The 17,874-nt window shown below is 31.9% G+C and overlaps 1 protein-coding gene and 1 long non-coding RNA gene across 3 annotated transcripts in view; one reads left to right on the top strand and one right to left on the bottom strand.

The window, feature by feature from the left end:
- Positions 1 to 4,227: 4,227 nt before the first annotated feature.
- The window catches only part of LOC145934586 (nephrin), a 223,454-nt gene continuing 209,807 nt past the window's right edge, over positions 4,228 to 17,874 (bottom strand). For both annotated transcript variants that reach the window (XM_083035178.1, XM_083035177.1), the window contains exons 12-15: positions 14,881 to 15,144; positions 9,947 to 10,186; positions 8,340 to 8,452; positions 4,228 to 4,601 (exon numbers count right to left, since the gene is read on the bottom strand). In XM_083035178.1, the coding sequence (XP_082891304.1) occupies positions 4,533 to 4,601; positions 8,340 to 8,452; positions 9,947 to 10,186; positions 14,881 to 15,144 (686 nt within the window). In that variant the 3' untranslated portion in view covers positions 4,228 to 4,532. The remainder of the gene's footprint in view (positions 4,602 to 8,339; positions 8,453 to 9,946; positions 10,187 to 14,880; positions 15,145 to 17,874) is intronic.
- LOC145934589 (uncharacterized) overlaps positions 6,272 to 17,874 on the top strand; it is a 36,738-nt gene continuing 25,135 nt past the window's right edge. The window contains exons 1-2 of the long non-coding RNA XR_014425063.1: positions 6,272 to 6,437; positions 7,272 to 7,314. This is a non-coding gene — a long non-coding RNA (uncharacterized LOC145934589). The remainder of the gene's footprint in view (positions 6,438 to 7,271; positions 7,315 to 17,874) is intronic.

Raw genomic sequence — 17,874 nt, 5'->3', positions numbered from 1 at the left:
TCTGAATCTATTGACCGCAAATACTGAACAAGCGAAGGCCGGAGAGCAAGATTGAGGATAGTGCTCGGGGTTGGATACAATGTCCGGTGTAGAATTCAGAAGGGGTGAGGGACGAGGGGAATGGTTTGGAATTAATCAGTACTGGTCTTCGGTAAATAACCGTAACGAGGATCCCTCGGTCAACTCGCCAAGCTCTCTAAGAATTTAAGGAAAGACTACACACACACAGAGAGGCCGATAGATAATGAAGCTCGAGCTTCCCTGATAGCGTTCGAGGAACGGTAGTAATTTATTTGGCAGAATAGATTACCATGTTCTCTTTACGATTTATATTCATGGATTATATAAAGATATATTGGTCAAATAATTTCTCTCTTACAATATCTTTTAATAAAAATTAAATGAAATTGATAGAAATTTATTTCATAAAATATTGAATTTTTAATTTTCGAAAATAGAGAGATTGTCTTTATAATTGTGTAACTCTCCTCGCTTCGATTTTCTTTTTTTTATCTGTCTCTATATTTACTTATTTTTTGAAATTTTCATATAAATTCAAAATTAAAATTGAAGTAAATTTCTTCATTCTTTTTTTGTTACTAATTTCAAGAGTTATTTTGAAAAGAGGAACAGTAAAGAGGATAAAATGAAATTGATTACATATATATTTCGTGACATATTTTGTTGGGAATATTTGATATCAATTATTAACCATTCAGCTAATTGGCAGAATATAAATGAATAGGTGGTTATATGTGGTTATATGTAGATTGTTTATCCGAGTTGGAATATTATTGATATCATATAATATGATAGTAAATTTAATAAAATTATATTTCATGTTATGTGGTTACAATTCTATGGTTATAATAATGGATGAAGATATCATTAAATTAGAAATATTAATTAAACTAAAAAATAAAAATTATTCTTTCTCATTTTAATTATCAGGTAACAAAACTACGATAAACTAATTAGAAATATAAATTATTTTAAATTAATATATAAATTACATTAAAAAATAATAAATTATGTAGAATAATAAAATTTATAGCAATAATAAATTTATCAGACATTATAACATGTTACCTCTTTTTTAGATAATAAATTATCTAGTAAAATTATTAAAAAATATTTGAAGATAAATAAATTATTTGGAGAAATATGAAAATTATAATTATTTATTAATATATTAATAATTTATCATTAATATTAATATATTTTTAATCAATAAAATTTTGAATAAACAATAAATTCATTATATTTAATATATATTTTTACTTTTATTATATTTATTATGTATTTATTTGTATTTTATTTATTATGTTTTATAAATATATATTATTTTATTATATATAGATATTATTTTAATATTGATTATAAATAAATTACAGGTGTCAAAGAGCTGCTTGATCGCATCAGCTAGCTGGTTACGTGCAATTTCTTGTTGAAAGTGTCGTGCTTGAAAGTATTGTGCTTTTCTCATCCTCCCGAGAGACCAGCCCGAGGACGTGTCACTGTTCGACTATCGACACTGGGATTTTTCCGCGCGACATTCGTCGACTGCCTGATCCTATAATCTCTGTGATAAGAAAAATTAGGAAAACCACATCTCTGCGCGGACAGAATCAGGTAAGAGTAAATTACATTACAAACTCCGCATCCATTCTAGAGATTTCAATCTTTTACCGAACGATAGACCATTCGCCCGCTGATTGCGTTGCATCGCAATAGAGATTGATAAACGCCGCCTCCAATTAGCGTCTGGTGCGCAACTTGCGTACCTCCGCATATAAATTATCTTTCGCCAGTTTTGAAGGAAACTTCGCCGACTTCCTCTCGCCGATGATTTATGTCCGCGTCGTTTAACAAAGTTTTTATTCGCGGTTGAAATTGTAAGGATGATTTATACGCATGCCATGGATTTTGCAACGGTATTTCTTCGACATAAAAATGCTCGCATTGAAGTCGCGTTTGTATGTAAGAAAAGAATAAGGATGCGTTCTTTTCAAAATACTATGAATACTACACAGTACCATGAACTTTTTGCATAAATGAAAGATTTTGAAATCTCTTTTAAAATATTGCAAATACTTCACATACAAGTAACATATATAATATAATTTAAAAAGTTTAATTTTTCGGAAATATAAACGAATTATAAATTGATCACTTTTCTACGAATACTTTGCTAAAAATCAGCTTTTTTAAAATCGAGATGAACTGCAGGCAGTGCTTGCGTTTTCCGGAGCAGCGACTCGCGGCGAGATGTAAGTTTGCATATAGAGTTTTGAGCATGTAAATGTACCACGGCAGGCACTCGCGACGGTTACTAAGCGAGTTTGTACGCGCAAACTTAAACGCGACCAAACGTGAAATCATAAAAGTTTTAGTTCTAAGATGTAACGGTAGAACCAGAAGCGCCAGATATAGCCAAGCCAATGTCACAGTGTATTTTAAGCCGTAATCGCTCGAAGGATTAAACTCTCGCTCGAATCTTCCAAATTCGTTGTTTGAGTTTGGTCTTGATCCTCGTGTGATTTATACGTCTAACTCCTCCAGAAAGATCGTCACCTCACGCGCGACTCAGGATATTTATCCTCGCTGCAGAGTGTGATTCCGATCCTTTTTCAAATAAATTAATGTATTAAATAAACATAAATTTTTCAATATATAAATTTTTCATACACAGCACGCGCGTGTATAAATATGAATCCACGTATCTATTAACTTGCAATCGATTATTGGGAACTACTGTACCTTTATCTACCGCACACTTTTATTCGTTGTCATTCGGATATGGGTAGAGGACGCATAAACGCAGATCGAAGCAGAGTAAAGAAAAGAGGGGATAATGCATTCGAATGGCAGACGATGTACTTTGCATCTCCAATGGTCAATTAGGTGCTCAGTTTAAAATACAGCTTGAAACTCAGCCACTTTGAAGTACCATATTCCAATAAATCTCATAATATATCATAATTCACTGTCATTCGTTGAACGTAAAAGATATAAATATTTTCCCTGTAACAAACATTATAACATTACACACACATATATATATATATATTTTTTTTTATTACTTAAATCATTTTAAGACAAATTTATTTATAAATTAATTAGAAAATTAACCAAGTTAAAATTAGGAAAAAATAAAGAAGTTTTTATTATATTCCTTTAAAATTCCGAAATTTAAAATTTGCTATACCTCACAAGTATTAATATTTTACTCTACATTTTTTAAAGAAAAATCTTGTCAAAATGATAAGCAATTTTTAAATATGTGCGATCTCGGGAAATAAGGAATTCTCAATATAATATTCCATGCTGGCTAACGCTATGTGTCATGAATAACTGAATTACGGCAATAACTCCGCGTATTTAACGGCAATGAGCCATCAAGACAGTTCAACGGGAAAATAAAAGCACTGAATAAGAGCCCACAGGAGAGAAAAACGCGTTCAAGTAGATTCTTACTTCGCAGCCAGGAAGAGCGGCATGAAAAGAGATCGGGAAGATGTTGCTAGTTCCTCGCCGCGATGCAGTTATGCTTTATGCGATTTACTTCATGATGCCGCTCTCGTTGCGCTTTTCTTTGCAGGATAACGCGTATACGCCACACTGTCGCCGCTCGCAGGAAGAAAACGTGTATTGCCCCATAAAAGCGGCAAAAGAGAGGAGAATCTTTGAATAAGTAGATAAGTTTGTGTAAGATAAACGCCAGATTTTCCACGCGATCTCACTTTACAATTTAAGAGACTAATATCTCCTTGAAAAATTCGATGTCAGACTTTCCTGCAAAAAAAAATTATAATCTATAGGTTTCTATAAAATTAAAAAAAATTGAATGCAACGTGCAAAATAGTCGGATTGAAAAATCTAGTCGCATTAAAAAAAAAAATAAAAAAAAAATAGATATACAGAATAACAGTAGGTCATAATATTTTTAGAATTTGATATAAATTATCTTTCTTTCTACTATGCATAAATATGCACATATATGTTCCAAAATTTTTTATACAATTAAAATTTTTTTATATTATTTTTCAATCCAAATACATTTATATAGTAATTCTTATAATTAGATAAAAAAATCTTTTATTTTGCATCTGATTGCTTCGCGAAATATTGATAACAATGCGTTTCGCGAAAAAAAATAACTCGTACATCTGTAAGAATGATAAAAATGGTGATACATCGTCGCGGGTAAAAATGAGATCCAGCATAGAAAGGATATAACACGAAATTGATGTGTTTTATTTATATACAATATTTACAAAGGCGTAGTGTGAATCAAGTGACTATATAAATGTCTTTGGTACGCTTAAACGCGCGCAGAAGCGTGTGGCTTCATCTCCTTCATCTCCCAGTCTACAGTCTCCATCAGCCATGGTCTAGGGGCCTGCTATACCCTGTTGAACGATAGTCGGCGATCCGGAAGTTAGGTGTTGCAAACGTCTGTAGCTTCCCATTCATCCGTTTAGAATGCTGCGCCGACCACCCACTTCTCTTAATGTCCCGGTGTTTGACCCTTAAATACAGCTCTCCTGAATACTCCTGCTGATCGACTCCGAATGCGGCCTTTGGAGACTGTAGAATGTCTGAAGTAGACCGAGAGACGAAAATAGAATGAAATAGAAAGTAAAAGATAAAAGAGATTACAGAAAATAAAATTATCGCCATGAAACCGAGATTGTGTGATCGTGAGCGAGAAATATTTTGAGATTAATAAGATTTGCATTTAATATAATAATTTACATATAGCAGAATTTTGTAAGCTAACAAAACTATTAACAATTTTATTTAAAAATATTTTATTTTTTTAAAATTGTATCAAAGAAAAGATAAGAGAAAAACATGCAAAGAAATATTCATACATTATGGTACCATTGATATTCGATATGATACTATTGCCGGGTTGAATCGAGTTTGAAAGATATTTGTCTACGGTTTAAAAGACCTGTCCCGATGGAGATATACGATACCACTTAGAAAAATGTAAAAGCGACGACCGAGAATTGAATTTGATCTATCCGCAGAAAACTTCTCTTCTTATTTATTTGGAGCAGTATGGAATTTTTATAGCACATACGGATATTTTTATAATACTATAGAATAATATATGTATCGAATATATCGCCGGCGATCCATCCCACGAATTTTCTATACGATGGTAAAATTCAAAATTGAAATGTACATTTCCGATAAATAAACCTTATTGTAATCATTATGCATAAATGCAAACTAGATTCTTTAAAAAAATTAATTACGTCAAATTTCTTTAAGAAATTCACATTTTATAAAATATAGAATTTACATAATTTATCGAGCAATAAAGTGATTTTCGTAGAAAAGAACAAAAAAAAATAAATATTTTATGATTTTAAATATTTCAGCGTATTTTTAAAATAGTTGAAATTTAATGACAAACATAATGATAACAAATCATAATACTATATCTCGATATAATTATACTTTTTCTTTATTCAGAATATAAATATATTAGGCACAACAGAAACGTTTTCTCGTTCACTAAATCTGACTCGCAAGAAAACAGCGATAAGTAGAATCGTAAAACAGATTGTATCAAATCGAAAGTGTGAAAGTTTAATATGTTCGGAATTATTAAGGGCTGCGCACAATAAAAGTAATAAGCAGCAAGGAATAAAGAATAGAAAATAGGAACAGGAAATAGAAAACAGTTCAATATCAAACATATGAAATATAATTTAGTAACGCAAAATAGAAGAACAGAGAAATAATGCTAAGGTAAAGTGATGACATTTTCTCTATTTTGCGTTACTAAATTACATATGTTTTATATTAAAACTGTTCTAAAGCAAAAAGAAAATATTTCTTTCTTTTGATTGGTCAATCAAAATATTGTTCGAAGCACTTATCGCGTTGAATAAAGCGCTCTATGTTAATCGATCTTTTCAATGATCGATTAATCGAAAGACTCTAATCTCTATAATTATTTTGACAGGTGGCATCACTGCGGCGACTTCCCGCGTATTTTGTCAGTTGGCATCACTGCGACGACTTCCCGCATAAATTTCGTGGACACGCCGCGCGGATCGTAGCTTCGTATAATTATAATTGTCGCGTGTTGTTCTCTTAAAATATGCGTCGCGTATAATTAACAAAAGCGCATAAAATATGCGTACGATTAAAATCGGGAGTGCCGTGTATGAAAAGTCACGTACGAATGTCGGGAGTTCCGCACAAAGTATCGCGCGATTAAAATCGGAAGTGCCGCGTATAAGTCGCGTACGATTAACGTCGATTATTTTATTTTGCTGATTAATGCGCGCGTGTGATTATATTTTCGCGAGCGTGTGCTGTGTAAGTGCCAAAAAGACGCTACAAGTACAAACAAAAGAGGAGGAGGAAAAGAGGCCCGGGGAGGCATCGGGCATCGGCGGAACAATCATGCGGTAAGCAGATTATAATTAAAACAAATTGATACTCAGAGAGAATTTTCTCTTAGAATTTACCCTGAAAATCATGATAATTGTGGGACAATATGAAACGGAAAGAATGTTATGAGAATTTCTTTGATTAATATTTATCACAATAAAAATAATAATATCTATTACAATAAAGTATAAAATATGTTTGATTAATTTTATGCAGTTTAGTAAAATTAATCAAACATGTTTTATATTTTATTGTGATAGATATTATTATTTTTATTGTGATAAATATTTAATCAGAGAAATTCTCATAACATTCTTTCCATTTCATATTGTCCCACAATTATCATGATTTTCAGAGTAAATTCTAAGAGAAAATTCTCTCAGTGTATAAATTAATATTATATAAATTTTATTATATAAATTATTTAAATTTTTATTCAAATAAAGTTTAAAATAAGTTAATATTAAGAATTTTGAAATAAAATAAAAAATAAATAAATACGAATATTTAAGGTAATTTATAGAAAAATAAAAAAAATATTATATTAAACTTTATTATAATTAGATAATTAATAATAAAAAATTTTATTATATAATATGTATATAATTTAAATATTGTTTAGACAATTTATTATTTAATTTACTTTTTAAAAATTAAATTTTATTATATAAATTTGTATCTAAAAAAATAATTAAAAAATTTAATAATTTTTATGACGTAATTTTATTAAATATATTTTACGATACGAATAAAAGTTTAAAAAAGTTTAATGCGCATTATTGACTTTTTCAAATATTAATTATTTTGAAAACTATTTTGTATATATAAGTTGTGTTTTTTATATGTTACAGATCAACTTTGTACTATGGAACTCCACTCTTGCGCATCGTATCGGTGAGTGTATTGCATGTATACATATACATATAATATTATCTGTATATATAAATTAATCACTAAAAATTAACTAGAGCACAATTCAGAAAAAAGAGTTAAGAAATTGTGTTAACTTTTTATAAAAAAAAATTAAGAAATTACATGTTAACATTAAAACAATGAATTTTCATTGAAACAATAAATTACATAATTTTCTTTAAAAAATTAAAAAATTATGCCAAGCAAATAAAAGTATTAAAAATTCTCGTTTTCTTTTGTTCATGTATGTACATTTACATATGAACATGATTAAAACTTTCTGGCAATTATTTCTGTGTTATATATTAAAATATACAAATATAAGGGCTGCGCACAATAAAAAGAATAAAAAACGGAATAAGAAAGAGTATAGAGAACAGAAAATAGGAAATAGAGAACAGTTTAATATAAAACATATGACATGTAATTTAATAACGCGCAGAATAGAGAAATTTCATCACTTCACTTTTCCTAGCACTATTCCTCTGTTCCTCTATTTTATTGGGGGGACATATTTATTGGGGGGACTGTATTTATTGGGGGGACATATTTATTGGGGGGGACATATGCAGATATATGTATACATTCACCCTAGATATTTTAAAATCAGAGGTTCCTAAAATTCTATTTCGCGCTTTTGTAAATATTTTAAAAGTTCACACACTTTTTTATTTATTGCTTTACTTAAAAAATATATCACGATAGACATTTGATATGTATAAAAACATAAAATTTTTTAATTACTTTAATAAAAAAAATTGTGTTTTTTATATATTCTAATTAAATCTTTGCAAAACGATCTTCTTTGATCAAATGATCAAATTTAGAGATAGATATAAAATAAAATCAAAAAATCTCAAAAAATACATAATTCCAAGTAATTCTTGTACATTTTCATCATCGGTTTCTTTCGTTTTGGAAAATCTTTTCTTAGTATTTAAAAGTATTTTTCTCCTAAGAGGCTAGTCCTTAGAATTTAGGAACTAATGTCTTATCGGATTACTCACGTTCGGCGATGCTCTCGGATAATCTGAATCTTCTAAGACATCGTGGGACATCTCACGTCCTTCCAGTTGACGTGGTCTTCGTGGTAGAGACCCGTAACGAGGAAGCTTTCTGTCTGGAAGAAGTGCCGGGATGGATTTAGCGTCAATCGTATAATCGGTTTGAAGTAAGCTCGCGGATTTCGCAAAGTATTTTGAACTTCTCTCTTAGTGGCAACTTTAGCAACTTTAGCTCGCTTCCTTCTCGCGAGAGGCGGCACTCTCAATTGCTCCTTACTGTTTTGTTTGCGAAAGCCGAAAGTTTCACGGCTTGCGAAGGGAAATTGAAGGGATGCTCCGGAAGCATCGGGGGGAAATGCTTCTATTTCGGACACTGCGGGGAAAACCGAGAAACCGCATTTGAGTTTATCGATAACAATAAAAAAAATAGTAAAATGTTTTCTTATCCTTCGAATAATCTGTATTTGCTACCTGACTGGCGAATATTTCATTCGAAGCATGTCGCTGTAATATGATTATTCAATACTTTGATTTAACTGCTATTAAATTTTATATATAAATTTAATTTTCACAAAGTATATTTACTAAAGTATATGGAATATTGTATATTGTATATTATAGTTATATTATTGAATTTCAAATTCAGTGAAAATTTGAGAAAACAAGAATTTATTTTCACACATGTTTCACGAATTCGAGATTTATGAGTCCAGTGTAATTACTTTTTATATCTTGATGCATATATTTAATTCTTCTAAATATTAATTAAATTATAATAAATGCATTACATTTCTATCTCAAAAGAAATGAGACTATGATTTAAAATTGCTTAGCGAAATATTATTGTCTATTTTGAAACTACGTATATAGTATAATAGATACGATTCTCTCCCGCATGGATTACACAGAACGCATACGGATTCCTGCGTGTATACGTATGCATATGCATGTATTCCCATATGCTTCGTGTGTATGCATATGCCAAAGCTGTCCGTATACCATACGCGCAATTTTCTTGAGAGTATCATTAATGCACGCTATTCTGTCTAAGGCAAAACCCAATATTCTTGAAATTCTCGTATAAATGCGGCAGTTTCATCAGTCTAAGTAGAAATTCACCGAATGAGATGGCCGGTTATGCCCGGATGATATGCCTCCGGTCCTTTCTTAAAGGGGCACTTGTAAGATTTAAATAGTAAATCCCTATCTCAATGTTTTATAATTTGATACAGTGAATTATCTCACAATGTTTCAAGAACATTCTACTAATTGTATAATAAGTAAACGAATTAAAAGAAATTGAGACAGGAGATTTTGTTCTTACAAAATTATACGGTCTAAAAATTCCGAGATTTATCTTTCTTCATCCATTGTAATGTTTTCTCGAATTAAATTATACAATTCTTTAAATTATAATACATTGCAAGATTGGAGATAAATAAAAAAAGAAAATTCGAATATTCCTGAAATTTTATTCTAAATTTCATTCTAAATTTTATTCTAAATTTTACAAATCAAATTTCTGTGTGACAAGTATCTTTTAATCTATCTATATTTTTTACGGAAATTTTTTAATCAATTAATAAACACGATTAATTGAGCAAACTTACCGGTGAGATGATTGGTCAAGGCCGTCGTAGGTATAAGATCCGGATTGCCGTCCTCCTCCTCGCCCTTTCCCGCGAAAGTCGCAATGCTAGGTTGCTGGGGCGGTTTCGGCTTCGCCGGGGTGGCCGCGTGCCTCCTCCAGAGTGCCATTAGTACACCGGTCACGATTAACCCCAAACCGGTCGCTGTGCCACCAAGTCCAATCAAGATCGGTGACATATCGACCGAGGACGTCGATTCGCCTGCGAACGAAATTTCTACTCTAGTCCCGCCAGTCCATAAATAATGTATCCCACGCGTGGTGGCAATCTCTTTCCGGCAACTCTTATGTAATAGGATTGTCAATCTAGATGCGCGTTATATATATCTATCAGTAATATATTTATACAGAGAGAAACTATTTTTTATTTATTATATACACTAAGAGAATTTTCTCTTAGAATTTACCTTGAAAATCATGGTGTAGTGGTTGTGGGACAATATGGTATGGAAAGAATTTTATAAGAATTTCTTTGATTAATATTTATCACAATAAAAACAATAATATCTATCACAATAAAATATAAAACATGTTTGATTAATTTTACTAAACTGCATAGTAAAATTAATCAAACATATTTTACATTTTATTGTAATAGATATTATTTTTATTGTAATAAATATTAATCAGAGAAATTCTTATAAAATTCTTTCCATACCTTATTGTCCCACGGTTACCATGATTTTCAAGGCAAATTCTAAGAAAAAATTCTCTCTGTGTAATGTTATCACATATTATATGCTGGAATATTGTCTATCTAATTCTACATCTCAATCGTCACTGACAAATTATAATTACTATCACAATATCAATTATCGAAGGAAATAATTATTTCCTTTTATTCATCAATCCTTGTTTCAATAATTAATTAATATTGCACTCATATTTAAAAATTGTTTTCTTTGATATACGCTTCTATCAAAGCTACACGTTCTCTTTTCGGTTGTGAATAATAATATTTCTCTTTCACAACTCCTCTCATTAATCAATCAATTTATCTATCTATCTATCCATTTAACATCTATTCCCATTACGTTCCTTCCTCTCGACAAATCGCTACCTTCGCGTACGTTCACCTGCTTAAGATTTCGCGCAGTGGTTGCGGTCAACCACGGATCAGACGCGACCGAGCGTTCCAATTTACCTGTCCGACATCTCTCGTTCTCGGCAGGTTTCTGCGGACCTTCGTCGGCACGAGCCGTAATCTGTTTCCAATTAAGGCGCGGCGTTGGAGTCGATCGTTTCGAACTTCGTGGCAGGTTGCATTACGGTGGCCTAACGCTGCGGCTGATTTGTGAGTCGCTCGCTTTACGAGGCGCAAGAACAGGCGAGAGAGGTAGTGCGAGAGAGTCTGAGAGCTGTGCAACGGATTAGGAATAGCTCCGGTTCTGCGGGAACGACGCGCCCGACGCCCGCGTCGTTTCCGCGCCGTCGTTAATCATTCGGCTTTAAACCGCGGAACGGGGTGTGCGTATACGTGTGCGAGGGTGATGTACACCGGGCGTCTCAAAATTACTGCTCTTCTTCGACTAAAGCTCTTCTAAAGGCTGATTTACTCGGCAGAAATCCCATCGGCAATAATTATTTCTGTGACTTGATTCGAAAAAGGCTAATGTTAAATAATATAAAAATATAATTGAATGTGCTTTCTGTAATTATGGAAATATTATATTTCCATCTCTCAACCCTTACAGAATTTTTTGCGCGATAAAAATACGAAAATTTTACAAGATTCTAATTGCAACGTAGTTTTAAAGTTTAGAAGTATCCCATACACAATTTACCGCACAGAATAGCTAAAGTCTTATATTAAGATTCTGTTAAAGTCCGCTTGAAATTAACCGAAGATTCTAGATATGTCACGTTTGCAATCAGAAGATTACGTAGGATATACCAGGGGGTTCCTACTATTCCAACTTATTTATTTTTAACCAAAGAATTTTGTTTTATAATCTTCAAAAACTTCCAACATTAAACATTTCGATAATTAAATCTCAAGTCAAAATTTTAAAATTAGATAGAGAAGAATATTATTTTTATCAGCAATTTTTTTTATAAAAACATGACTCAAAATCCTCTCTTTTTCGTCAATTGCTAAAAATATAAAAACTACTAGTATCTCAAGGTTTTCGTTAATGAAAACTCGATTAGATTAATCGAAGTACAATTTCTAGAGCACTTGGTATAAATTGCGAGTATCGTAGCAAGGGCTGTAATTCGATCGCCTTGTAAACAGGTATCCATTGAAGTTGTGCGTCGCATCGGCACGATGCAAACAACCGGCCAGCTAATTTGTTTCCAATTAACAATCAAGTTTCAGTTAAATGCTAATTAACAAAGCACAAAGTGCGTATATTCTGCTCCATTGGTTACGAGGCGTAATTGAATGCGAACAAAGCATCGAGGAAACACATTAAAGGAAGACAACCTATCACGGACCAAAGAGAAAACACGGTCCTTCCCGTAACAGTAACAAAAAGCCGCATTCTTTTACTTTACGTTAAAATGAGACCGTGGAATGCGATCTATGTGCCGCTTTCGTGATATTCGCCACTGATAATTGACGATCCTCTCGACAAGTTACGAAACAGTGAGGATCAGTGCTTAAATACGATACCACTTTTCCCATCTAGGACGTGCAAAGTTAAAATGTAATTAAACATAATTAAATATAAAAGATTTTAACAATTTTTTCAAAATTTTTCCTTCAATTTAATTATTAGTCAAAATTTTTGAATTGACAATACTATGATTTTTGATAGTTCTTCCATAAATTTAATTTCTTTCCATAATTTTAGAATCTTATTTATCAATTAATTTCAAGTAGACTTTATATTAATAGAATTGTAATTTTAATTGATCGTTACTCTAACGTTGAAGATACGCTGCAATTGAATTTCTTCTGATATGTAAAATCAATTATACATAATTCAGAAACTATATTTGTAGATTTATTCTTATCGTATCTCTTCGCGATCGAACGTTTCTCGTCCGTGAATTAACGAAAGCGACGATCACTTTCGATTAGAGAATTATGCTTCTAACGGGTGTCTAGAAAATGAAGGGGGAACGGGCGTGATGCAAACGCGGCGGAAAGCAGAATGCATAATAATGGCTCATAAATTTTGACGCTCATAAATTTTCCGCGAGGGTCGATCGCGCATGTTTCAGCGAAACCGGCAACGAGCTCAACTAGGGCTGATCTGGTGCGCGTCCGCGCGCGTGCCGAACTGTTCAACAGGGATCATTTGCATGTCGCCGCTAGTATTTCCGGTTGAGATGGCGTCACAGCCATTCAAATTGAAGGGTGAAACTTAATGTGATTGTTCCTCAAATATGTGAAGAGGAGCGAAAAAACGCCAATCCGTAAATCGCCGTTTTAGCCCGTGTGTTTTTTTTAACGAATAATACGACATTTTTATAATATAATATATACGCATTTTTTTCTAGCAGAATTTTTTTAAATACGCGATTTCGATTTTATTTTTATGATTGCACGTATAATTTTAGTAAAAGGATTTTTATAGCACACATGATTTTTCAATTTAATTTTAATCTTATTACATTTATTTCTATTGTATATATATTTAAAATTGTGTGATGTGTGCGTGTGTTGAGTGTATGTGTGTGCGTGTACATGTGTGTATGAATGCATGATAAATTCATACTAACTACTTCCCTTCTGTAACAATCACATTTTTTTGTATCTCTTATTCTGATAGAAAAAAATGCTATGGGTTGTGAGCGTCTGGAATTCGAGCGCACTATTTTTATTCAAACATGTTCGTTTGCCATCTTTTGTGGTCAAACAAAGCGGAACTCTTCATCACTGTAATTTCTACAGTGCGCACTTTTTATCGAACACTTTTTTCTTTTTTTAACAATACGGAAGTTTAATACACAGAAAATCGGTAGAGTGCAGATTCTCTCGCGCAATATGCTATTTTTACCACACATCGTATTTTTGCTACCGAAGAGTCCGAATAACAGGCGAACGGCCAGCTAGCCGATCGATAAGCTGCGATTTGACATGAATGTCAGTTCACCGGGAGTTGAAAACGGAATAAAGGGCGCGCGATGAAACGAGGAAAAAGGCTCTAGTGCGGGTACGTGATATCGATTCCATGCATTCAGAAATTTGCATCATGAATGAAAGGATTAAGAAAAGGGTTTCTCTGATATTTTTCTAAAGTTGTTCTCCATAGATTTTTACCTATGCATAATTAATCAACTTTTTACCATATAAACTATATGAACTATATAAAATACTATGCATGTAGAAAATTATTTATTTTTTATTTTGATGCTCTTTGCCATAGCTTGTGTCAAAGAGGATATAATTAATTATAATTTAAGGACAAATATTTTAAATAAAATATTCATTTTTATATGTTAACAATATAATATTAACTAGCTTAAGCTATTTTCTTATTAATTTTTTTTCTTCAAATCGGAAAACGATTGATTATGTAACACATTTAATATATAATTTCAATATTATTTTTATATATCTTCTCATTCTCTAAAATATATTAAGTGTTTGACAATCGATATAATAAAAAAAGATACTATAAAATAGCAAATTATTGAAAATCATCAAACAAAGATTAAATTTTAACTATAATTTAACTCCCTCTCTTTTCGTATCTCTGTAATTTTAGTTCTAGAAACAGACAAATAGTCAATCAAAACAATATTAAAATTTGAAATTAGTAGAACCAAACTCTTATTTTTCCACAAGTGACTATCTATTTTCGCGGACTGTATTATCAATTATCAAATATATACTCCTCGTAAAATCATTGGGTTATAACCCTTTGCGACCCTGCGCACGAGCGAGTTATTTCTTTGCTCATCACCGCGTGACAGTCATGATTAGATTTGATGGAAACTTACCGGTAAACTTGGCTACTCCTTTCAAGACGACCTCTATGGCGTATGGCTCACTGGAACCTTTCGCGTTTACCGCGTAAAGGGCGACCTTTGCCGGCTTGAGCATTTGGAACTCCCAATAAGGGTGCGAAGATTCTAGACGTCGTTTGCCTACGATGGCGACGAATTTCTGCGGTAGACCACCGTCGTATCCTTCGACGCAGGATATCTTTACCCAGGAACCGTTCAGATTATAGGTGGTGCAGTTCTGCAACGGGTAAGGTCTGCCTGCGGAGAAGATGCGGCTTTGGAGATCGTGAGAGCCGAGAGAGAGCAAAAGGGAGAATGCGATCTCCGATTAAGGAGAGAAGACACGAGGTCCTCAAAGAAAAAGCACAGTTCATTTTTCAAATAAGTCTATTTTCTTCTCGTTCTGCCTTTTGTTTTTGTTTTCTACTTTCTCTATGAGAAATCCTCTCGACTTTTAGCTCTCTCGGAGCTCTCTAGATTTTATATAAAAATACACAAAAATGATAGAAAAAATACAGATATAAATTTAAAAGAAGTTGAAGAATTAATTAATTTATATAGCAATTGCTAGTAGGTGAATTACAATAGTAATACTATTTATATAATTCTTTTAATATTAAACATTTTTAAATTCTGAAATATTTTAAAAATACAAGTGAACATAAAAACATGAACGAAAATTCATTTTCCGTGATTCATTTCTCGATTTTTCCGAAAACACAGGTTTATATTTCGCAAATAAAAAAAATATTCTTGCGATTACGTTTCTGATTTTTTCAACTGCAAAACATATATTCGTATAAATCACAGCAATCTCCAGACAAACACGTTGCCAACGCTATTTTTCATGTTTACAAAGATAAATAGAAACATTTATTTGATACAATAATCGATAAAATAACAAACACCAACAATTTAGTAAAAAAATATTTCAAAACATTTTTTCGTTATATAAACATTTAATATGATCATAGATTCACATATGTATATCTATTATTATCTAAATTTAGTAATAAAATATCTATTAATATTTAAATATAATAACTAATATGCGCGATTAATAATTTTTTCTATTTAATTTTATACTTTTGTTATATCCATTTATTTCAAGAAATTTCACTTCAATATATTATAAATTTGTATCCTTATCTTTATCTTTTTTTACGGTTTAAGCCGCACTACAAGAGCTCTAAAATTGAAATTCTGACGATATGAAAAAATGAGATTACCGCAATGCGCGCGTTTCACAAATTTCGCTTTATAACCCGGCGAAAATTACGTCGCGTTTTTAAGGCAATAAGATTATATTATGCGAAACCATTTTTATCAGATACGCCGGTGGTGCATTAGCCGAGAATCTCCATATTGTACGCAAACGCGAGTAAAAAATTCCACTGTCAGCCATTACATATCGTTTAATAATTTTTCAATCAGACTGATTTTTAGCAAAATTTCTTTCCTCGTAGACATGTATAATAATTCATCATTATTTTATTTTCTGTGTGATCCTTTTTAAAAATAGAGAATTAGTACATTCAATTCATTTGATTTCCTTAATATTTTTTCGAGTTTCTAAGTTAATAAAATTTGTAATATTATATAATGTAAGAAATATAAATAAATAGTAAATTATTTTGAACCGTAATGCAACTAAAATACTGTTTCCTTGAGAATGGAAGTAGAGACGGTGAAATTGCGGATTTTTCTTTCTCGCGAATTCTCCAAAAGCATCGCGGCAGATTCTTTCAGTTGTTTCGAATTTAACAAGAAGAAGAACGCGAAAGATCATTGTGGTGTGTCTTGCCGGTGCGTGTCCTGCCATTATTACACGGTTCCACTGCATTTATTTTCGCCGCGCATCGCGCAATTGCTTTTGCCATCGCTAATCTCCTGGAAAGTGCAAAACGGAAGAAAATAGCCCGGAGGAAAAGGCGGAAGAGAGAGAGGAAGGCTAATAGCACCGTCGTTGCTCACAGACGGCGGCTACGGATTAAAGCACCGGTTTAAAGCGCTTATTTTTCGTCATCTGCTTTATTATCCATGCTCATATCGCGCGTGTAACTTGAGACCGCCATTCCGTTCTCAAGAGAAAAAAAAATGCGGAAATTCATAATTATCTCTCGTTTTTCCTGAATACAAAATTACATCAAACTTAGAGAAAATTTATATAATTATATTTAATATTCTTTGGGTCTTCAACCATGTATTTTTCGATAGATTTATAGTCCATAAGCTTTCAGGGGGAATTCCATACTTCATGATATACTTTATTTTTATTTCATATTAATTTTGTTTTAATTTTTAATATTTAATTCTCTATAATTATATTTAAAATTAAATTCTTGTTTTTAAGCAAAATTATCTTGAAAAATTCAAACTTTACATTTATTCTAAAGTTTAATTGATTATAATTGTGAATTATTATTTATAAATATTTATATATTATATTTATACTACGCTCTATTAATTTTTTAATATATCTTATCAAAAAAGAAAATAGAATGGAAAACCTACAATTAGTAGCTCAATTAAGAACACTTGCGCAAGACATTACTAAAAGACGTTACTGAGAAAAATTTCGCGTTTTGATAGTTTTCTAAAGTGATATCGTACAATTGCGATATAACATATTCTGCTCATTAAAAATCGGAAATTATCTTCAACTCATATTCAGACAATATTCTTAAGGTATCATTATTGTTTTCATCTTATGAATTCTTTGACCCATTTAAAGTCTATTTAAAAATAAAAGACAATAGACATGCGACAGTTTCTGGAACCTCATGCATTTACAATAAATTTATAACCACTGTAACCGAGAGCACTCGCGACGAATCGAGGTCTACTTTATCACTTCGTCTCTCTGAGACCGCCTTAACGCGGAGATTAAATCGCGGGACTTGCCAACGTGTGTCCTTGTTTACGGTCTCTTCAGGATCTTACGGGAGGGAGAACATGCATCAACGACTAACAACAATGTGGGCATTT

Source organism: Prenolepis imparis, unplaced genomic scaffold (assembly GCF_030444845.1).
Source record: "Prenolepis imparis isolate NDT839.2.m4 unplaced genomic scaffold, iyPreImpa1.0 SCAF_3, whole genome shotgun sequence".
In the NCBI taxonomy this organism is placed as follows: Eukaryota; Metazoa; Arthropoda; class Insecta; order Hymenoptera; family Formicidae; genus Prenolepis; species Prenolepis imparis.
This window is presented reverse-complemented; position numbering and strand designations above follow the sequence as displayed.